The sequence below is a fragment of the Python bivittatus genome, unplaced genomic scaffold (assembly GCF_059951505.1).
Source record: "Python bivittatus isolate LINGU-HERP-01145 unplaced genomic scaffold, Pbiv_v1 ctg000060_np1212, whole genome shotgun sequence".
In the NCBI taxonomy this organism is placed as follows: domain Eukaryota; kingdom Metazoa; phylum Chordata; class Lepidosauria; order Squamata; family Pythonidae; genus Python; species Python bivittatus.
The window spans coordinates 16,714,031-16,737,204 of NW_028277044.1; the positions used below are offsets into that span (position 1 = coordinate 16,714,031).

The 23,174-nt window shown below is 37.3% G+C and overlaps 1 protein-coding gene, 1 long non-coding RNA gene and 1 pseudogene across 7 annotated transcripts in view; 2 read left to right on the forward strand and 1 right to left on the reverse strand.

Annotated features, from left to right (window-relative positions):
- LIMS1 (LIM zinc finger domain containing 1) overlaps positions 1-23,174 on the reverse strand; it is a 71,014-nt gene that overhangs the window by 22,824 nt on the left and 25,016 nt on the right. Inside the window, exon 1 of one of the 5 annotated variants that reach the window (XM_007427626.4) lies at positions 14,677-15,359. The exons of 1 other annotated variant lie outside the window; for it this stretch is intronic. In XM_007427626.4, coding sequence (XP_007427688.1) covers positions 14,677-14,783 — 107 coding nt within the window. In that variant the 5' untranslated portion in view covers positions 14,784-15,359. Of the gene's footprint in view, positions 1-1,565; positions 2,116-14,676; positions 15,360-23,174 lie in introns of those variants that run through there. 3 more of the 5 variants (XM_007427624.4, XM_025166309.2, XM_025166308.2) reach the window with 3 other exon arrangements.
- On the forward strand, positions 1,689-21,106 carry LOC112540565 (uncharacterized). 2 transcript variants are annotated; one of them, XR_003084657.2, is made up of 4 exons: positions 1,689-1,808; positions 7,579-7,713; positions 15,473-15,589; positions 18,843-21,106. It is a non-coding gene; the product is annotated as an uncharacterized LOC112540565 (long non-coding RNA). The 2 variants fall into 2 exon arrangements; XR_003084658.2 differs by having other exon boundaries at positions 15,476-15,589.
- Positions 18,996-19,098, forward strand: LOC112540566 (U5 spliceosomal RNA; annotated as a pseudogene).

Sequence of the window (23,174 nt, forward strand, 5' to 3'; positions counted from 1 at the left end):
CTGGGCATATATTAAAGTTCTGATTTAACACATGCTATGTGTGATAAAACAATACTGAGATAATACTCTGTCCCAATTATGCATCTGTCTTTGGGCTGTTTGCTATGTGACACAGATCTACCTCACAATCTTCCTCAGTGTTAAGATGGGATGCAGGAACAAATTAATAAGTCATATGCACAGGTATTTCATCGGCATATCCAATTGGTACATATCCTTTGTCCACATTTGTAGCTTTCTCCAGCATATCTTTTATGAGTTACACATAGAAATCCAAATTTTCACATCTCACTGTATGCAGCATGTATCATGGAGTTGGTCAACTGATCAAACTATAGGAAAACTGTCACATATGAAATAGTTTGAAGTTCCCTTGAATCTATGTAACATAAGTCTAAAACACTTAAAATGTGTTTAATTTGCTTTGGATTGTGCCAAAAAGCTATCTATTTCTGCATCCCTGAGCAATGACTGTACAAGATGCTCTCAACCGTTTAGAAGAATACTTCAGACAGTTTCCACTCACTGCATACAGAATAAATAATTTGGGAAATGCCAAGCATTCTAATGTTATCTGGATGTAGATTAGAGTCCACAATAAGACACCATGCTTCCAACTACAGAACAACATAAAATGTTTGCAATGGAGGATCTATGCTAAACAGTTTGTAATCTAAGAAACTGCAGATCTTGCATTCAGCATTAAGTGAAGGGCAGTAGATACTAGCTACAGTATTACCATACAGAATTGAGACAGCTGCAGAACACAGTAGCTCATTTTCAGCTACCACTTAATTCCCCCAGCATTTGCAAAGCAATATCTCTATAATACTCATGATGTGGAATGCACATCTGCAGCGCCTGGCCCCATTTTTGCAACATAAAGTTCCTTTAAATTAAACTTTGATTGCAATATCGTTGTGAAAGTCCAAAATATGTAGCTTGTGCTATTACAGTATGATGCGTTTTTTCAGAAATAAGTTTTTACTATGCTCAATGGAATTTATATTCTGCTAAAAGTAGCCTGGGTTGCAATTTAAAGCAACAATCCTATGTATACTTCCCTGGAAATAGTCCAACAGTTTGAAGGAGGCACGTATAAGATTTTTCTGCCAGGATTCAATGCTGTACATACTACTAGGAAATGAGCCACCTGAAAATATATTTTTCCTCTGCTTAAGGATTAGGATGCATGGCTGCTTCTATACTAGTTAACCCAAATAAGGAATTTTCAATGGAATTTAGAAAACATATTTTACATTGCAGGCAAGTATTTCATACTCTTTATGAAATAGGTATTGCCACTTTATATTTGTAGACTGTAAAGTACCCAAAAAGGACATCAGGAGTCCAATCAAGGATGTTAGTTTTGGAACCAGAAACAAATACACATATTACATAATACAGTACACACAATACCCAGATTAAAATACAAAACTTCCAGAGCATCTTACTGGGTAGATCATGCTCTATTCTATCGCTCAGCCATATGAACATCAATCAAGACTATGCTTGAAGAAACGCAAGTAGCCCAAGTCCCAAAGCAACTGAGAAGGTAAACTTACAATTTTGCATAAAAGTCACATATTTCTTTGTATACTTTTACGTCACTGTGCCTGCGCTGCAGTTTTGACACGGCTCTTTCCCCCGTGTTTGCATGGCTATCATGGTTATCGTTCTGATGAGCGTGCGATACTTCTTCGTTCTCTGGAATTGCATAGGAGTGTCCTCTGCTTTGGAATTCCATTCTTAATTTGCGACCGTTTGAAAAACAACTGTAGCAGAGAGCTCTGAAGAGGCCACCAAAGGTAGGAATAAGGAGAGGAACAATCCTTAATGGGGACTTGACTAAGAACTGGATTTAGCTGCGTGCAGTTTGAAGAGCTTCAAGTTAAAAGTTCAGCTACAGAACAGTTTGAATGTCACTGTGAGGTTAGGGGTGTCAGAGGAACCTAAGCAGCAAATTCCATTGGAAGGTAGTAACAGCAACTTAGACAGAGCAGATGATCTCTTCTATTTACTGCTATTAGCAAGAGTTGGACTAAGGCGCTGCTCTTAGAAAGCTGTAAGCCTGGGCACACTAGTTGTCACTGACCGTTTAATGTGGAAAAACTTACTCCAGTATGCTGGCATGCCTTTATATTTATATCAGGACTGTTAACGCCTTTGCGAAGATTAGAAGGAAATACTGTATTAGGAAAACCTCATTCAGGAAAACTGTTTTTTAAAAAGGACCTTTTGCAAATTCTTGGTTTGTTTTCTGGGTAATTCCTTTGCACTTTACTCCCTCTCCCCTTGTATCTAGGGCTGAATAGTCTGCATGTTTTCTGCTTCAGCACATTAGCAAGAGTGACATTGGGCAGGTAGGATGCATGATCATAGTATCTTCATAGGATGCCTTTTTGATATGAAAGATGCATTTTCATGACAGAAAAAAATATTGACAGTAAGAATATAGCACTATGGCGCTTTTCCTAAGACACTTTTTTATAAGTCAGGGGATTAAAAAAAACTTAGCATCATCAACACCGCCACCATCATACAATTCCTCTAAGATAATCCAATGAGTTTATGTCTCATAAACTTTTAAATGAGGTTTGAAGCAGACATTTCCTACTGATGGTATCTTTTAACAAGGGTCACTGGGTCATGCTAACTTACTATAGGAGTTGTTCTAGTTTACTGTGATGTATTTGTGGCAAGATACTTGATTTGAAAATTCTTCAACAGGAATAGCATGTTTTTGGAAGAAATTTTTATAGCAAATCTAACTCCATGCACGGATATCTCATTATATGAAACTCATTAAAAGGTACAGATGGTAGTACTAAGGACAATGGGAGGTACAGAGAGAGGCGTACCAAGGATGTGAAAAAACAAGTTAAGGAGTATGATTTTTTTTAAGTAATAATTTTATTAAAGTTTACAAAGACAAAAGAGTAATATAACCTAAGAGAAATATAAAAAGTGAGGAAAAGAAAAAATGTGTGAGGGTGCATGGGGGTGCGCAAGGGTGCAAGGGAGGTGTGGCAAGGCTCGGGGAGGACATGTGGGAGTGCATGAGGGAGGTGCAGCAAGGCTCAGGGAGGGTGCGTGATGGTGCACTGGAGGTGTGGCAAGGGTTGGGGAGGGTATATGGGGGTGTGCAAGTGTCTGGCATGAGCACAAAGGGGCTGGGGAGGGTGTGCAGATGGGGGAGACTTACCCCAGCAACTTGTGAACTTTCTGGGGAGGCCAGTAGGGAAGGTCGCACATGGCTATCACATGATTGCAGAGCACTGCAACCAGTCATAAGTGCAAGCTGGTTGCCAAGCACCCAGATTGCGATCACATGACTGTGGGGGTGCTGGGATGGCCAGAACTTCGAGGACCAGTCATAACCACCATTCATTCAGCACCATTTGTAACTCTGAACGGTCACTGAATGAATGGCCGTAAGTTGAGGACTACCTGTAGACATGTAGATGGATATTCAAGACATGTTTGCTGTTGAACAGAGATGCCAGGAACTGTCTCCTAAGTCTACATTTATAAGGGTTTGAAATAATGTATATTCGCCTTAATGTCCATTTTATCAAGGGTCAAACTATACATTCTATCAAGCAAGCTAGTTATATTAAAGATTTGTCATTATACTACAAATATTTGAGTTTCCCATACAATTCCCATAGCTTCTGTACATTGTGGCCAAGAGAATAAAGAATTATAGTTATTACAGCCAATTTTTTTAGTACAGCATTATATTTCTGCCCCAATACAATCTCCACATTTGAATTCCCCTGAAATGCAATTTACCTTAAAAGGTCCCAGTTTCAGCAAGAGAATAGCTTCAGAAGAAGGTTTATCTCCTTCAGTGCTAATCTGCTTCTTGAGTGAAACTGTATTTTTCTTAAAAAAGAGAACTTGCAGCCCCTAAGCAGATTTTTAAGTAGCATAATTCACATGACGTGTGGTTTTGCCATAAATTGGCTTTTCTTCTTGAATCTGGTTAATATTTGCTGCTTAGCTATCACTTAATGAGTGCACAATTCTGGATGAAAAACTTGTGGGAATCCTACATAGGCATGGAAAATATGTCCAGTAAGTATTCTGTCCTTACACAGCATTCCTATTAACCCATCAGTGTGTCTTCACCCTTTTTAACTGAAGGTAGCATGAGAAGCAGTTAGAAGAGCTTGTGGGAGAGATGTAATTTAGAGATTATCACTGTTATTTCTTAACAGTAAAGCTTTTTAAAACTATGGCTTATGTAAACTTTATTTAAAGAGCTGTATAGTGGTACACACTTCCTTTACCATTAAAGGATAAAATATTTAAGAATATGGCAATCATGCAAGTAAGACCTCAGACGTTATTAGTCACCTACTTGTACATGTCTCTTCAGCATTTCAGAGAGACTGAGAACAAATAACAAAAAGAAGACATCTTCCTTTGGTTTAAAAAATGAAAGATGTTCATCATTGCCAATATTTTCCACAAGCAACTAGGGAAGTGATTTATGTTAAGTGGCATACATTTTAAAAACTTGCAACTGGTATTGGACAGTTTCTGAAATTCATGCTGTGATCTTTTCTTAGAACCTACATTTAATTCAGGGAGATTTTCTATTAAAAAGGTGTTTTTAGGGAACCAGTATGTTGTAGTAATCATGGACTGTAGTTCGAATTCCTACCCATTTGTGAAAAGTATGACACAAAATCAGCTTAAACTATTTGTTTTCAGCTTATATGATGCTTAACTATAATGTGATCTGTGAAATTATGGTAACATTATGTGTGAACCTGGTCACATAATTAAAAATCCAGATTTAGCATTATATGTAAACTCAGCCATAGAGTTCTTGCAAGAACAAACCAGAACAATCCCAAGATCCCTTAAGTACTACAGGAAAAAATGACAAGTACAGTATAGTGTAGTGATACTTTTCTCTGCTTCAGTCCTTCTATGCATTCAACTTTTCACATTACTCTTTCAGGATTTTGCTTAGGAATCATTGCACAAAACAAGGCACATGATACAGGGATTTTGACAGAACCCATCTCAGTTCACTGAGTGAGTTCACTGAGTTGCAATTTAAACTTTCATATTACAGTAAAAGTTGGATTCACAGAAGTACTTTGTTTAATCAGAAGCTTTTAAAGTATTAAGCTGCATTTCTATTCTGATATACTTACTATAAAAACATGTTTTCAAAAATTACCTTAAAACAAGACATTTCTTATTTTGAACAATGAACAGTTCACCCAGTACTATAATTAAAACCTTGATTAATCTAGGTGAAGCTTGCCATGAAAGACTTCTCATATGTCCATCATGTTCCTTATAAGGTTGGAGTAACTGTCAACACCAGACTTTCTGGCTCGAAATTACGTTCTTATTATAGTAACGACTCCATTGGAGATACCACACTGAAGATTGACCTTCATCGAAGGTGGAAAAGGCAATATTGATTGCTCTGCTAAATAGAATGTCAGTCCCACAGAGTTTGTAAACAAGCAACAAAATCTATGTTTATATCAAGAGAAATAAGTATGAGTATTTTAAAGATCACGTGTTTGATTATATAAAAATAATAGAAGAACTATTTCCATCTTATTCTACTTCTAGCTTATAAAAACTATTTATAAAATCACAACTCCACTGTCTAATTAATTAATTAATTAATTAATTCAATGAAAAACAATACTTCAACAAGGCATGTAATGACCACCAATTCAAAATGTAATTAAAACATCACAGACTGTTCAAAGACAGGCTATTTTCTCACATAGAGGAGTACTGCTGCCAAATAATCTAGCATATTAAAGACTAAGAATTCTACCATAAGTGCAGAAAACTTGCCTCCAAAATGTGTTCATCTTTAATATGCTACAAAACTTGTAGTATTTACTTACAGAGAGATGGCAAATATCAACTGTTTGATTATGTTTTAATCTGGATCCAGTTAATGATACTTAGCGTAGATGTACAGTCAGTTCCCATTATTTGCTGTAGTTATATACTATAAAGTCACTGTGAATGCTGAATTAGCGAATACTGAAACCTCAGCCGGGAACGTGTGTATTGGGCAACTCAAATTTTTTGCCGCTCTGCTAGTCTGAGAATGACCGCAAAAGCGCTGCAAGTATGGATTCCATGGTTACAAATAAATTTTAGTGAGTAGGTGAATTTGCAAGTATGGAATCTGCAAATAATGAGAATTGACCGTATTAAAATCAGTAAGTTATTAATTAGTTCTTTTTTTGTAATAATTTTATTAAAGTTTACAAATACAAAGATAAAAGAGTAATACAAAAGAGAGAAATATAAAAAGCGAGGAAAAGAAAAAATGCAGAGAGAAAAAAAGAAAGAAAAGAAATATAAAAGTGATTCCCCCCTCTCTCTAGACAAGTGTAAACAATTCCCACAACTTAATACCTGCTCTAATATTTCAATAATAAAAAAAGATCTCTTCTTTCCATAACTCATCTCTTATCAATAAACACATTGTAAAAACTCATCATTCAGCTCTATTCAGCAAAAGTCCATTAAGAGCTACCAGAAATAATAATATATATATTTTAACCTTAATGAAATAATTCCATTTTGTGCTCCAACTTATCACTTTCTCTAAGAGATAAAGCAAAAGAAATCTTTCCCCAGTTGTAAGCAAATCTTTAAAGCATCTCATTTGGTCCTGGTCATTAAAAAAATTCCACTAATACCTACCAGAAATCACAATATACATATAGATTTTAACCCTGATCAAATAAGTTCACTTTGTAGTCCTTCTGTTTATTTTTAAAAAGGTTGGTCTTTAATCTTGACAAATAGTGTTGCACAAGTTGATCTTTTTCTCTTTGTCTCCTCTCAAGGACAGCTTCAATAGTTTAACAGATCCCTTTTGTAAATTTGTTCCCAGACAGCTTTAATTTCTTCTATAGTCAATAATATTGCTCCATTTTATTAATAGGTCTCTTCTCCTTTAATTGTAATATTTAGTTCTCTCTGGTTCCCTCTAGTCAACCTTCAAAGTCCTCTTTTATCATATGTTTATCCTCCAGTCAGCAAAACTTTCCTACAGGAGAATGTCTTACAGTTAATTTCAAAATCTTCATATATACTTTTATAAAATTTTAATCAACCCACAGAAAAAATTCTTTCAAGCCCATATGGCCCCTTAATTTTCCAAAATCAACATTCTAGACACTCTTTTGCTGTTTTCCCCAAATTAAAATTTTTCTATTTATCTTTAAACTTACATAAAACTTATTTCATCCAGGACAGAAGGAAGCTCTCCCGGTGTGATGAAACTTGCCCTTTAGAAGGTTCTTAACATCCGAAAGGTCAATAATAAGTAATTTCCTAAAGTAGTTAATAGAGGAAGTGGGTGAACTCAGTGTCTGTTTGAAGGTGCCAAACCACCGCTTAGGCAAGGTGGTTTTCCCCTGGCTCCCAGAGCTCTCAAACCCAGCAGAAATTGTTATTCTGTTATCTCTTCACAGGTGAGCCTCTGTATGGAGCAAACTTGATCCTAATCCTCTCCTTGATCCAGAGAGGGGTTCCGAGGAGCTGATCCCTTCTGTTATCTCTTCACAGGTGAGCCTCTGTATGGAGCAAACTTGATCCTAATCCTCTCCTTGATCCGGAGAGGGGTTCCGAGGAGCTGATCTCTTCACCGGCTCTTCTTTCCACTGTGGCCGTCAATCTGCCATTGCTTCCCCAGAAGTCCAGGTATTAATTAGTTCTGATTAACAAACTCCATTGGTTTAAATAGGCCTTCTAAGTATGACCTAGTTGATACAGTCCATTGACAATACAACACTATACCCACTTACTGGGAAAGAAGTCCCATTTCTAACAATATATTTACTAGAAAGTAAGTCCCACTGAGTATAGCTGATTTATATCTGAGTGGACATCCATAAAATCTTCTTTCTACATCTGCTTATCAGAGAAATCAGTCTATAAGAATGAGTAAAATGCTTAGGACTGGCCGAAAATACTCCTGACTTTTTCTCTATGTATCCAAAAATGAGCTGAAAGGTAAAACGTTCAAAGTAACTATGAGCTCTAAGAAGAGGGCTGCAGTTTCAGTGTGTTTGCCCCCATCACTCATAATATGAGTATATATTATGCATTACTTTGAGAAAACTGTAATATATCACGCATAAGTGTTCAATAGAAGTCATAATTAGGTCACTGATATCATGTCATCATGCAAACTACATACTGTAATTTGTGTCAGTCCTGTCACAACACAACTGATGCAAGCTACATAATCTATGTCATTCACACAATTATATTAGCCAATTATGGTTTAGTAAATAAATCATAATTAAACAAAACTTTCTCTGAGTTTTCCTCCAGAGAACCTCCCTGCCTTCCAAATAAGCAGAGAAAGAGATTCTAACTTAGTTTACTCTATGGCACGCAGGGGACTTTTTAAAATGAATGTAAAGACATATAAACAGCATAAGAGACAAAATCTTGGAAATGTTTTATTCAGATCTTGCTATTCGTGGAAGCTTTTAAGTGAAATGCTACTCTAATGCAATACTCTTGTCACATGACCATTAGCTTAAAGTCAAATCACTACATTTACTAGATTGCCGCAAATAATGCTTAAAATAAAGATGCTGAGAACAGTTACTAGTATGTCGCTTATACCAGTGATACGGCATGAGTTGTAAAAGCTCATTGGCTCCATTTTTAATTTCGTGAAATGAGAAGTCTTCCATTTGAGGATGCAGGGAAAACTCACTGTTTACCAGAACAGAATGTAAACAGACTAGCCAAGGCTGATTCCTATCCAGCAGATGACTGATAAGAAGTTTCAGTAGTTGTTTAAGGAACATTGAGAGAGTGGATTTACTAAACAAATTTTTTTCAAGGACATTGGGAACATGCATACAACACACTGAAGTATTCAGGGTATTTCTCTCTATCTCTATCTCTATCAATTAAAAGAACAATAATTAGGGATTGAATCTAGAATAACTGGAACATTTTCAGAATATTATGCTCCTGGTGCCTTTTACCCAACCACGGCGGTTGCTTATTGTATCTTTGCTGCAAATGTGGATCTATCACACTGAGCCCATACCATAGTCGCTTCCTGCTTAGGCCACAGCAATCTGTCCTACGTGGGCTGCAAAGGAAGGTTTGAGGCCTACAGATGGTTCGAAATGCTACAGATAGGATATGGACTTTGCACAGCTCCTACATTAATTATATTAGCTTCTAATTTGTTTGAGGTCATAATTCAAAATGTATACTCTTATTGATAAAGCCGTGGCAGCTTGAGATCACAGCATTTTCTAGAATGCCTCTTCCAACATGAACTATTCAAAGGTTACCATTTTCATCTAAGTGCTTTGATTAACAGGGGGTTGCAGGACAGGGCCAACTATGTAGCAGCACCATGGTTTTGGGACCCTACAATGTAGAGAGATTCAATTAGAAATGAAATGCTGTTTAGTTTCTAGTAGGAAGAACCTTCCCCAAACAACGTAAGAGAAAATATTAAAATACATTTTTTTAAAAAATGGTTTTCCTATTGAAGGCAATATGAAGACAAACACTCATATGTGAATATCTACTGATTTCAGCCAAGTACAATTAGCTTAGTTTGTATCTCACATTTAAGTTCTGATCTGACGGAATGCATAGAAACCTATTTCATCATTTGAAGGCTTAAACTAATGAAATGGCTATATAATACATTCTGCAGGAATGTATTGGAAAATCTTTTCCCTTCCTAAGGAAATAAACTACTGGTTTTCATGCATATTAGGGATATACAATAGGAGCTGTGGTTTGGCCGAAGGCAGGTTAGCAAACCTGATGTCCCCCAGATGTTTGGGACTTCAATGCACATTAACCCAAGTAAGCATGGCCAATGGAACTGTTGAAATAAGGAGAACACTGGGCTTGCTATTCTTTGCCTGAGACGAGTCTTCCTTGAAAAGGAGTGAGAGAAACTATGAACAAATGCAAACGAAGGACAAAATTTTTAGAATTTCTTCATATTGTGGAAGAGGAAATGTTAATTTGAACCAGCCAAAAACAATCCTAAACTAGGTTTCCACATCAACTTCTACTCACACAGAATGTCCTAGTTTGCAATGTGAATTATTGGCCAGGGAAATGCTAATCTATATCTTGCCTTTCAGTCAGATTGGATTTCATTTGTTCATGTAGCTGTGGTCACAGCTCTTTATAGAGTTTCAGGAAGAAGTCTTTTCCATCAACAACCATCTGATCTTGGCAACTGGAGATGCCAGGAATTAAATCAGAGAACTCCTACATATAAAACCTACAAGCTACAGTATATCCCTTTGAGCTGTAGTTCCTGCCTTATGCCCCTTCTTTCCCCATGCTGATACTGTACAGCACCCTCTCTCAGTTGACTGCAAAAGAAAGACATCAAAGAAAGGCACGTCCATGTACCAGAAAGTGAAATCAACTTTCCTGGCTACAAACCTAAGGACAGGACAAAACCCATTGTGTTCAGTTTATGCTCATTCTCTAGGAAGAGAACAGCAAGTTGAGGATAATAGGGTTTGATTAGTCTTCTTTCTTGGACTAATGACCTAACAGCTGCATGAAATTAACTGTTTAACATTCAACATCAGGATCTAAAATGCAGTTGCTTCCAGGAGAGGAACAGCATACCAGAATTATAACATATGTTGGCTATCATACCTTTGGCTCCCTCATAAAATGTACTGCAACAGAACAGATAATCAAGTTCCACTCAAGGTGTTGTTGCCACATACTTGCTCTTCCATCTGAAAGGAGGATGTGTTACCTCCTGCTTATTTTCCCATCATGAGTGGCCAAACACAACATAGTTGGAGGATCTGCTGCTGGCATGACAGCCAGTCATATCAGGGAGTACAATTTCTTCTACACCGCTCCCCCATCCTGTCATTCTGTACTCTGGGGCTAGTGAGTAACTCTGAAGGCATTTTAAAAGAATGATTAAGCAACATCCCTGCAAAAGCGCTAAGGGTAAAGGCAAGGGCATGAAAGGGAGGGGGAAGGGGGGGAGGGCTGCAATGCTCCACACTTATTCAAGCCTTTGAGCAATAGAAGTATAATAAATATAATCAGGCTTTTCAGCCACACAAAACAAAGGTAAATGTCAGTAATACAAGAAAAACAGCAGTCACTGTTACTGTTTTTAAAACAGAAGTGGAAAAGGCTACATCAGGAACATCTAGTTGTATAAGAATCTCTCTTTCTCAGAATATCTATCTACACATATATAAACACACATACACACCCCTTCCAAAACAGTGGTTTCTTCCTGTTGGATAGGGCCTAAAGGCACAGCTGTAATTCACATCATAATAACAGGCTACATTAAAATTGTCTTAACTTTTAACTCCAAAGCTAGTGGCAACTTGTATTGAACTTCAGAAGTGATCATTCAGTTTTTAAATAAGGCATTTTTAAAGGGGAGAAAAAGGAGATTTAATGCAGTCGAATCCATCCATCCATCCATCTTAGCAGATAAACCCAACGTGATAGTCAGGCTTTTATCAAAGTTTTCTTTAAAAAACAGCCTCACCCAAACAGTGGTTTTCCTGAAGAATGACCCAAAACTGTGATGTTGCTATAAGCACCCACAGGAACACTGAAGTGGCCTGTATTCAGCATGGAGTATTTTCTCAACGTGCAGCCATAAAGCTTAAGATAATACACTTTTGCAGCTAACTCTGTCAGCACACCAAATTGCATGAACCTTTGCAATGCACAGTTGTAACATAAGTTTCCTGATCTGCACACAGTTAATTGCACATGTTTATTTATAAATGGATCACTTTGTAATTAAGATACAGTACATCTCGAAGAAGATAGACTGTTGGGATTAAGGGAAACAACATAGCTAAGAGGAATCACAAGTTATTGTGAATACACTTTATGTTTTTTTTCCTCAAATGCAAACTGCAAGGAAAGGATGACTAATGCAGCTACAGAATATTTCCAAGATGCACCAGAAATTTTTCAGGCTGCTTAAATACTGACCTGAAGATTTGACCTGAGAGTTCACATCAATGTTCTAAAAAACTGTAGGCTCACTCTTATTCTAATTTTTGAATACACACACACACACAGATTTTAAATGTATTCAATTTCTACAGTCATATTCATTTTTAAAAACAATCCCAAAGAAGAGAACAATAAAAACCAATTCATAATGAATTAACAACAATTTTAAAACGTGGTCTAACATTAATGATAAAATGCAATCAAGCTTATCTAAATTCCCACACTTTTACAACTATATATCTCCTACCATTCCTTTAAAGAGCTTGGGTTGGCATAATTGACCTTTATTCTTCTCCTCTACAAAAGATAAAACTGAGAAACAAAATTTTATTGCTGAGTGACAATTTGAACCCAGGTCTTCCTTATCTGTCAAATACAATATACTAACCCAGGAGTGGGTAATCTGGATGCCAGTTCCTACAATTCTGACCAATCTGGTTGAGGCTGAAGAAGAGCTGAATCTAAAATGTTTCAAGGCTTCCTGGTTACCTATCACTAGTCTAAACATTATTTATTCATTTATTGGAATTAAATCCTGCTTTTTCTCTGGGAGTTCTCTCTTCATTTTATCTCTTCAACAACCCTGTGAGGGAGGATAAGATAAGAGGGAGTGAAGTCAATTTCCATGGCTGGGCATAATCTAGAATCTGGATCTCTCCAATCTTAGCCAACTACTATACTTAATCCTTAATCTCACAACACATGGACAGACTCAACCACAGTTTCAACTGGGAAACTGTGAGCATCCTAGACTAAGCCAAATCCAAAAATGCTAGGGAATTCCTGGAAGCTTGGCATTCAGACAAATCAGCCATCAATAGGCACATAGAAATAAACTATATTTACACACCATTCAAAGGAGACAACAAAAAGTTAAGAAACAAAAAAGACCAGAACATATCCTCTCCAGCATAACACCCAGATAAGCAGGGATTAACACCAAACAAACAATCAAGAAGAAAACAATACCCCAGTCAAGGAATTACCAAGGAGAAAAGCCACACCTCCACCAACACTGGCAAGGCATGCTACTTGAATCAGGGGGAGAAGGGAATCTCCTTCATTGCAAGTATTTTTCTTTTTAGAGTTACAGGTAGTCCTTACTTACTGACCACAATGGGGATCGGTAACTCCATTGCTAAGCGACACGGTCGTAAAGTGAAACTTCATATGACCATGCTGACTTACATCAGTTCTGGCTGTGGCCGTTAAATGAATCACCAGGGTCATTAAATGTGAGTCACGTAACCGCAACACACTGCGACCATCGTAAATGTGCACCAGTTGCCAAGTGCCCAAATCACAATCACGTGTTTGCGGGGATGCTGTGACGGCAGCAACTTTGAGGACCGGTTGTAAATCTCCTTTTTCAGGGCCATCATAATTTTGAATGGTTGCTGAATGAATGGTTGATAAGTGAGGATTACCTGTATTTCAAACTGCTTTGGGATCCCCCAACCCTTCTGAAATCTCGCAGAAGTGGATGGTGCATTTTTTGGCTACAAAAAGAATTCACTTCTAGGCACTGCAAAAAAACAAAGTGGTGGTTGTGGGGAACTGCCAATTGCTACAAGTAAATAAACTGTCCTTTAAGCTTTTTCCTGAATTGGCAGTTGTCTTTTATTTTTACAGGCTACTCCGTATTACTCCAATGCCACAAACAATTTTGCAATTTTATTTCTGAGATTAAAGAATTAAGCAGCCCCATAGTTCTACAGACATCCAGAAACCCTTCCTTTCAATTAATGCCTTTGATAACATTTACTCAAAGATTTCTCTTTCTTTTTCTTTCTTTCTTTCTTTCTTTTTCTCTTTTTCTCTTTCTTTCTTTCTTTCTTTCTTTCTTTCTCTCTCTCTCTTTCTTTCTTTCTTTCTTTCTTACAAACAGTAGGATACAGGCACCAATTATGATCTAAAACATTGAGTTCATTTTAAAAAGTAACAGGACTTTTCACTGACCTATATTTTAAAAGTCAATATTTTTAAAAGTGTGCATTGGTAGGGGAAAAATCATATTGCTTTAAAAAAGGAATCCAATTTTTGGACTCTAGCCCATATCACAAATATTGCTTTACCTTTTTTTTTTTTGGTTATCCTCCCATTAAAAGTGGTTTTACTGCATTCTTTTGTCAGAAGCATTTCAATAAAAAATATCCAATCCAAAAAGAAAAAAAGAAGATAGAACATGACCTAACAAGTAACATCTTTTTTTTAAAGAAATCCCCTCTCGAATAATAGATTAGCCCCATTCAGCTCCCTAAAGGGCATCTTTCTTTCACTGCAAGTGGGTTTTGCTGACTAAGACTTATTTTTAAAATATTGTCCAGAAGTAATACATTGTGAAGAAAAGTAAGCTGTAATCCAAGGTCTGTGGCCACTTCTAACTGTCACTGCTAGCACTTCTGTAGCATTTAGAGTAATGAACAAACTACAGAGCTTGCTTCCAAAAGCTCTTTCCTCTTAAGTCCACCTAAATTATCTGCTCCGTGATTATTTCCGATCATGCACGTCTTGTAGCTAACATTATTACAACCCACCACCCTGTAGTCTATGTGATACTCTTTGCTAAATGGTTGCATTAAATAAAACCCGCGCTGAGCTCTCGTTAACCATTAATACCTTTTCCCTACCACTCACCTTAGCTTCTGCTCAGGTAACCCCTGAAGACCCAGGCTATCTGGGCGATCCCGTCTTCTCCTGTATAGACCTGAATGGGATAATTCTTTCAGCTGCAACGCAGTCATTCCGCTCTACCCTGTTCTCCCCCCAGAAGAGTTTCTGCTGAAGGGCAGCACAGCTGCCAAGATGCTTGGAGAAAGTACGTGGAGCAGTGTGTCTGCACACCTGCCCAGATCAGCATTAGCACTCTCTTCACACAGGCAGCTGCCGAGCTGCCTTCCTGTTTCTCATAGGTACACACCCTCTAGAAGAGAACTGCATTTCCTTTCAGCAGCAAGTCTCGTATCTAAGGGATGCTTGTAGGGTAAGCTGAGGGCAACCGTTTCGTACCTAGAACAAATGCAAATCAGGCCACTAACTGTGCTAGAAGGATCCTACAAGCCATCAAAAGCAGCAGCAAAATCTCTTCAGTCCTATTCCTGCTTCTCACAATCAGATACAAATTTCAGCCAACTAAACTGTTACGCCACCTTGAATTGCAACAAAAAGAAATCCCAGGAGTACTTTATTGATCTGGGGAAGCCTGTTGCTTTAAGTCTAGAATGAATTGATCTGATCTATCAAAATTCAAGCAGAGTGCAGTGAAGTCTAAAATAAATTAATCTGACCAGGTAATATAGAAGCCAAGAGTAATGAAAGAGAGTGAACGGATGAAAACTTTCTTTAACCTTTTCTTTCACACGCCTTCAAGGTGCCAGACAAAGACTAAAGTGGGAGGTGGAGAGAACTCTCTCAATATTCTGGTTCTGTTTAGCAGCATCAAAAGTTGCATCATGCCTTGCCTATCATCTCACCGTGCTTTGAGACAAGGTCCACAGGAGACTATGGAAACCAGAAGGAAAGAAAAGGCTTCCTGCCAAAAGAGAAACTGGTAACTAGAGATTTCCAAGTCATTTAATCTTGAAATAAAGAGTGAGCTCTTGATTATAGAAAGAAGAGACGAATGATGTAACTTTAGAGAGAGAGATTAAAATATAATTGTACTTATAACTGCTGTGGAGAATATTGGAAACTACTTCTTTATAGCTTTATATCTTCCTTTATATCTTCTTCTTATTGCATTTGTAGCGTTTTCTATTATTTTTCTCTTTTTTGTTTTCTCTGTCCTAATTTAGTTTGTATTAGTTCTTATTATTGCTCTTAAAACTTTTGATAAAAATTATATATAAAAAAAGAAATAAAGAGCCAGCTCTTCTAATTTTCAATAGGATACAAACTGACTGAAATTGGGTCTAGATTGAAAAGCAACATTGCAGCACTATCAAAATGTCGAAGCTAACCCCAAGTAGAAGCAACATGGAAGGGAATATGCAGAGAACAATATACATTGAAAACTAATATTTGTATTTATGTTTCCAAAGGAGTGTCCGTGTTGCTCTTTTGCGGCAAAAAAAAATCTCCAGCACTTACGTTATAATATAATGGTTTGTCTTTAAGGCGCCACAGGATTGGGGTTATTTAAAAAAAATATATGATAAAAAGGGGGGTTTTGCTCAAAGGGTTCTTACAAATCAATCAAGATATTTTTGGGCAACTATTCAGTGGCATAAGAACACAAGAGCAGCTCTGGTGGGACAAATCAAGATCTGTTTAATCCAGTATCTAGTTTTGTTGAGTACCCAGTTGTATGTAGGAATCCCCATAGACAACATGAAAGCTATGGCTTAGCAAAACCTGTACATTGTAGTTTGTAAACCATGGTGCATGATTTAGCATTAGGTGTGAAGTGGCCACAATGACCTATTCCAACAAATTATGCTTAAAATGGAACACAGTTTCTGCTTTCCCCATTTCTACAAAACATGATTAGGACTATCTCTACATTGTCTACATTCTCTTCCTTTCAACATTTATTCTACATGAAACAAAAACCCCGTTCCTTGCTCTTGGGTCTGAAATGGGACATTTCTTTTTATGTGTCACTTCCACTTCTCATGGACACGCCTAATACAAAGGGAAAGACCTGTTAAACAAAACCACAGTTAATATATTCAGGGAGAGAGCTGGCAGAAATATTTATTGAGGAGACTGCAAACACAGTTCACGGAGGCACTGGCACTAGTACTGTTTTATCCCCTTTAGACCCATGCGAGGAAAAAAAAATCTCTCTGCAGAGAGTTTCTTGCTACTGTGCCTAAGCAAACAGTGATTTAGCAAATCTATGGCTAAGCGTACCCAAGCAGTGTATGACACTTCCTCATTTAGAGTAGATAAAATCTGACATTGTTAACTAACCATTTTAATAAAAGTCCTAGCGATTTGTGGTGGTCAGCAAATATTCTAATCAGAGATCTTCTTTGAGAGGGGGTTGGATTGGAAACAATAATCCCTAAATGGCTTACAGTTGATTCTGATTTCAGTCTGTCTCAGTTCCTCCTATAACCTGGTTTCCATGAATATTCACATAGATTTGATTCACACTTACTGCTAAATATATATAAGATGGTGGACTGCAACTGGAGAGACCAAGGTTCATGTCCCACTTGATGATGGTCTCCCCAGTTCAGTGACTCTCTCTCAGCCCAGCCTACCTCAATGGTGGGGAGTAAAATAAGGTGAGACCCCACTTCTGTGCATGCATATCCAGAGAAAAGGCAGAATATGCATGTAACCAATGAAATGTACAAATAAATAAGCACAGTCTAGCTTGCTTAACCATGATTTACAGAATCACCCACAACTGGCTGATGCACACAATAAGGTAAGTCGAAACCGTACTGACCACATTATTGTTTAGTGCAATATGCGAATCCAGTAAATAGTTAAAGCTTTATTTAACAATATAGTTACAGGAACAGAAGGTACATGGCATAAGAAGTTGTTTCTCTTTCAGTAAGTATATCATGTAACCAAGGGCTACTCTTGTATGCTTAATTATAGAATAAATGACTTTTAAAATGCACATTAAAATGCACTGATTTTCTTCTCCCCCCTTTTTACTGTCCCATAGTCAACTGCCTCTCCTTCTTCTTATTCCACCCTTTTCCAAGTTCTCTTAGCTTTATAGTTATTTCCCTTATAAGGAAGTTGCTAGTTAACTCTTGCAGCAAACAAGACAAATATCCCACTGAAATAATTTAAATACAATTTGACAGTTTTCCCAAAATACCAGCATAAGACTTCAGCAAGAAATGCTAAAAAAAATGATCAAAATTGTATGAATGGAGTACCTTACCAGTGTTTTCAATATATACTTTAAGCTAGTAAAAAAAAAATCCAACTAATCCAAAACTGCCTCTGTATTAAGTTTTTGTTTTCAGGATAAATGTTGAATATTCAGTATTGACATAACTCCATGACTCCCTCTTCCCCTATCTCAGGCAGTTTTGGTTCTCTTCCTGAACTCCTTATATGGAAATTTATCTTCCTTAGCTTCAACACCAAACTGCTTAATAATTATTATTTAGAATTTTTATGCAACCAGAGGAAATGGGAGAAATAAAGTCATTTCATTTCTGCTGAAATATTACCTCCGGTTCCTGAGCTATTTCCATTCAGGTGTATTATTCTAAGTATTACTACGTAATATTACAGAATTGGCATTTTGCCTCCCACCCCGCACTTCCCTCCCTATCCTTTTTCCTGTCCTCCCACTTAGATTGTGCCCTAAAGGCAGGAACTGTCTTGCTTTACCGATTTTAAATAAACTGCTCTGGGTGTCTATTTCAGCTGAAGTAAAATGCTTAGATGAAGCATATACAGGTAAGATGGTTTCAGTTGGCCCTCTGTCTCAGTGGAACTAAGAGCTTGGACACTGCAGTTTTGTTACAGACCTCCTTTGCTTCTCCTTTAGGCCTAGACAATGGGAATTAATGGAAAAGGCAAGGGGTCGATGGAAGGAGACAGGCTGAAAGAAGATATGGCTGGCAGGAACTCCACGGTCACATTGCTACAGTTCTTGTTATAAGTCATACTATCTATGTGATAATTTTTTTTTTTTTTTGCCCCAAGATGGTATGGGTGGAGCAGCCCAATTGGTAAGCTCCACTCAGTGCTTGTTTTATTTGGCTTCTAGCAATTGTTTTCTGGACTCTATTTTTATCTCATTTCATTTCATCTTTGATTTATCTTATTTTAGTCCCGCATTTTTACTTATCACATGAATCCACAATTCTGCCCTACAGCATGAAAATTCCCAACACAATGGGCAAGAAGAAGAGACAGAGGACCAGCCCTGGAACTCTGAAACCAGCCAAGGCTGCCAAACAATTTAAGATGAACTAACTCTTGACTAAAAAGGCTCTTACAGAAATCCTAATCTCCTGCAATTCAGTGGATTCAACTGGTTTCTCTTCAGACTGCGTAAATCTTTCACCTTTTACTAAAGATTTCTATGGAAGGAAACATTTGCTTTGTAATTATTCAAAGCACTCAAGTATTAATAAAAGTCAAGACTGGAACTTCTTCATTAGCTTTTCCTACAAGAACCTTCCCATTTAATTGCAAGTATTTTACCCTCCATTAGAGACTGTGTGGTTATATGCTAATGTGTGAAACCACACTGGGTTTTTTTTTTTGAACAACAATGACAACAATGCCTTTTCAAGAGAGGAGTATTCAGAGCACAATAGTGTCAGCAGGTTGTAATGAAACTCAATGTTTTCGCCATGCTAGATCATATTTTCAGGGGGGCCCTGCATGGTTTAGACTGAAGTTTACAAAAAGACTCTCTGCCTTGTAGACTGGAGCAGAAGTATTTAACAGTATAAAACAGTTGAAACTAAAAGTGAATGAAGTAATGGCATGTTATATAACTATACAAAACATACATTATTATTTGCTTTTCTAACTTTAAGTTTTCAAGAAAAACCAACAGAAACTACATATGTGTGTATGTGTTAATGTATTAGTGGTGACAGCGTGGCACAATATTAACATAAGAAAAAAAAACATTGTCCTTCTACTTCTGTACAATAATTCTTCTGGCCATCCCCATGAAGAAAAGGTCCACAATTCCTGATATCCTGGGTAAGTCTAAATATTGGAGATATAACCAAGAAGAATATATGCATTGTTGGTAAGCCTGTGGATTTCCTTCTTTGCTTGCGATAACACTTCATAAAGCACAGTAAGTTTTGCAACATCTCCCTCTGCTGATAGAACAGCTGCTATGTTTCTGTGGCAACATGAATCATATCAAACTGTGTGCCTATTACACACTTTGATGCTTCAACCCACAGTCTCTTTACTTCCCTTTTTATTTTCACTGGCCTATGTAACATTTGATTTACCATGATTCTGAATTAATGTTCATTTCATATGTATCAGATTAGTCAGCCTAAAGCTTTCCTATAGTTTTTAGGATCTACTTTATACAGAGAACTGATTGATTGGTTATGTGCTGTCAAGTCGGTGTCGACTCTTAGCAACCACATAGATAGATTTTCTCCAGGAATACAGAGGATGTATTCTCCACTATTACAGAAAATGAATTTTAACTATGGAAGAGGGATATTTATTTCTGGATTCCAGGGAATGGAGAAGGGGTAAATTTGCTACTCTTCTCCCCCCACCCCCAGTGGATCTCTTGAATTTCTATTCATTAAAGTCACCAAACCTCAAACACAATGAAATTGGCAATTCTAAGACTGGCAGTTCATATTCACAAAAATTTGCAACTTGCAAACATTATTGAATAGGTAAGGAGGTTTGAAATTGTAATCCAATATTTGTGGAAGGCACTAGTCAGAGGAAGCTACAAAAAACAGAATTAAAAACCTTTCTTGTAAAAAGAAATGAGTGATGTGGACATATGTAAATATATATATTAAAACAGGAAAGTAGAGAAGTATTTTTAACAGTAAAGAAATAACAGATCAGTTGCATTTCTGCTCTTTTGCAATGAGTCAAGAACAGAATTTTGATCCTTGCACTCTCCAGAGTATGAAGGAAGGTTATAAATCAAATTAATGACTACGATCATACTCTTCTTAGAAATTAATCACTTTTCTTGAATTGCTATGCCCTTAAAGCAAGGAGGAAATTATAGAGCACTCTAGGCTACAACTGATTATCAAGATACTTGCTTTAAAATCCCATATAAATGTAACCACAGAAATCTGTCTACAAGATTGCTTCAGACACTATCACAGAAAAGCTGAAACAAACTTAATGTTACTCTGCCAAGTATTCGGATATTGCCTAAACTGTTCCTGTGCTCGGAATGGCTTTGAAATGGTTTTAATAATTTAAAACGTTTAAATACAAGAAAATTAACATCTATAACTGTATGTATATGTAAAAAAAAAAGTCTTAAAAAAACAATAAAGCTAGCAAAAGAATACCTCCCTTTCCACTCCTTCCTTTCTAAAACTAGCCAGCTAACCAGCCTTGTTTTCCCAAAAGAATAAAACTGACTAGCCCAGAACTACTTTAGTCTCTCTTGACTCTTCTTGTGAGGAACCAGAAGTACTGTTCAATACTGTTCAATACTGTTCAGTACTGTTCAATACTGTTCAAGTACAATAAGTAATCAGGACCTCGATAGTATTCCTTGCTTGCCAAAGAATCCCCGAGCTGGAAGATGATAGGGACTGTTGAGTACAATCCCTTTCTTGGTTCAAGAAGCCAATTAAAGCCACCACAACAGATGACCGTCTAGCTTCCAGCTGAACACATCACACAAAGACGACGCTGGTATAATTCTTCAGGAGGGGCCTATGTACACTCCCGATACCTATATTTTTCTTTAAATTATTCTGCAGATGTTAAGTAACATTCCGAGAAGCACCATTAAAAATACAAGAACAAGAGCACAATTGGAGGCAATGCTGTCAGATGTAAAGGGTTTAACTGCAGTAACTCAGCCAACAGATATAACCCTGCAAGTCTGTCTTCTCTAGAAATGTCTAGATATCCATATAAGGCTATGTTTGTTAAGATATCTTTCTGAAACAATAAGACAATACATTAAACAGTAACACAAACCATGCACACTGGAAGAGAATTTAGCTTCCTTAAAAGAACAACATATGAAAATGCCAATACTCACCCTGTATTATTTGCCCGTTGACAAAAGATCTAATGAATAAACTTGAGCTGTATATAGCTTTAGGCAGAACATTTAGCATTCACAGAACTTCCTCATGGTCATCGCTGACAGCGGTGATAGAAGCCAGTGTGACTTTGCAAACCACTTCCTATTATTTTTCACTCTGAATTTAACTTGAAAAGGAAAACAAACAAAACCTCATGGTCTCTGATAGCATCCACATCACTTCCATTAGCCATTTCAAAACTGAGGGCAGAGGGGATTTTTTTTTTTAAAAAAAAGAGCACTTTCTTGCTCAAAAAATTGTTATTTTCCCCCTCCCCTCTATTCCAGAAATATATCTCAAAACACGACATCATCTCAAACACAATTAGAACCTCATGTACTGCAACCATTCTGAATTCCTTGAAGGAGTTGGATACAGATGTGTTATGTAAAACAAGTGCTACAAGGCCTGAATTGCAAAAAAAGCACTCTCTATTTAGCCAGAGGTGGGAAAAGTTCTTAAAGCAACTGTATAGCAAAAGGACTGGGACGGTCCTGCAACATTATCAGCTACTACTTTTACAAATGAACTCAGGTTTTTTTTTTTTAACCATGTTTTCTTGTTATTATCACTTCCTTAACTTGCTGCTGCCAAGAGGAGTGGGACAGAGGTACACAAAAGGTATGGGACAGGTTCCAGGATAAGGAGAGAATGGCGAAGAAGTGGATGAAATTTCAGGGTGGCTGTAAACTCTAAGGAAAAAGCCACAAGACCTATCTGCGCAATGAAAGCGAATGGCTCAACAAACTTAGATGGCCATGTGGAGGGGAGAAAACCTCATACAAAGCCAAACATGATCTCCAACAGTGATGGTGGGAGGGGGCGACCAGAGGTTGATGGTCAATAGAGTGCTTGTAGGAAGCCATGGCTTGTTCCAACTATTCCTTGCGGAGGGGTTAAGCAACTTAAAGGTTCCTGGAGAAAATGGGAGCATTCTGGAATGGCAGGGGGGTGTGGGGGGTAAAACTGGAAAAACCCAGCAGCAAGAGTAGATGCCTTTGGTGGCCTGAAATGATAACTGTGGGAGCAGAAATTGAGTTTATTATAAGTAAATCCAGCCTTGGGTTAAAAGGCCAGGCCAGCTGTTTTGGTGATAGTTTATATAACAATTAAGGTACTGTTCTAAGGAGGCATTTATCCTCTCCATCTCTGCACCTAACTGTGGACGATGGACCAAGCACTGGCAGACCTTTGCATTCAAAAGTTGAAATATAGCCTTCAAAAAACTTGCCTTAAATTGTGGGCTTCTGTCAGAAATGATATTATTTCCTTCTGAAAATTTGTTGAATGAGCAGATGAGCTGTTTCAGAAATGCAATGGAAGCCATGTTGGAATGAAATGGGTTAAGAAAATAAACTGCCATCCGAAAGGTATCCAGACTTCTGACATATGGTAGGTTAGTTATAAAGTCCAAAAAAC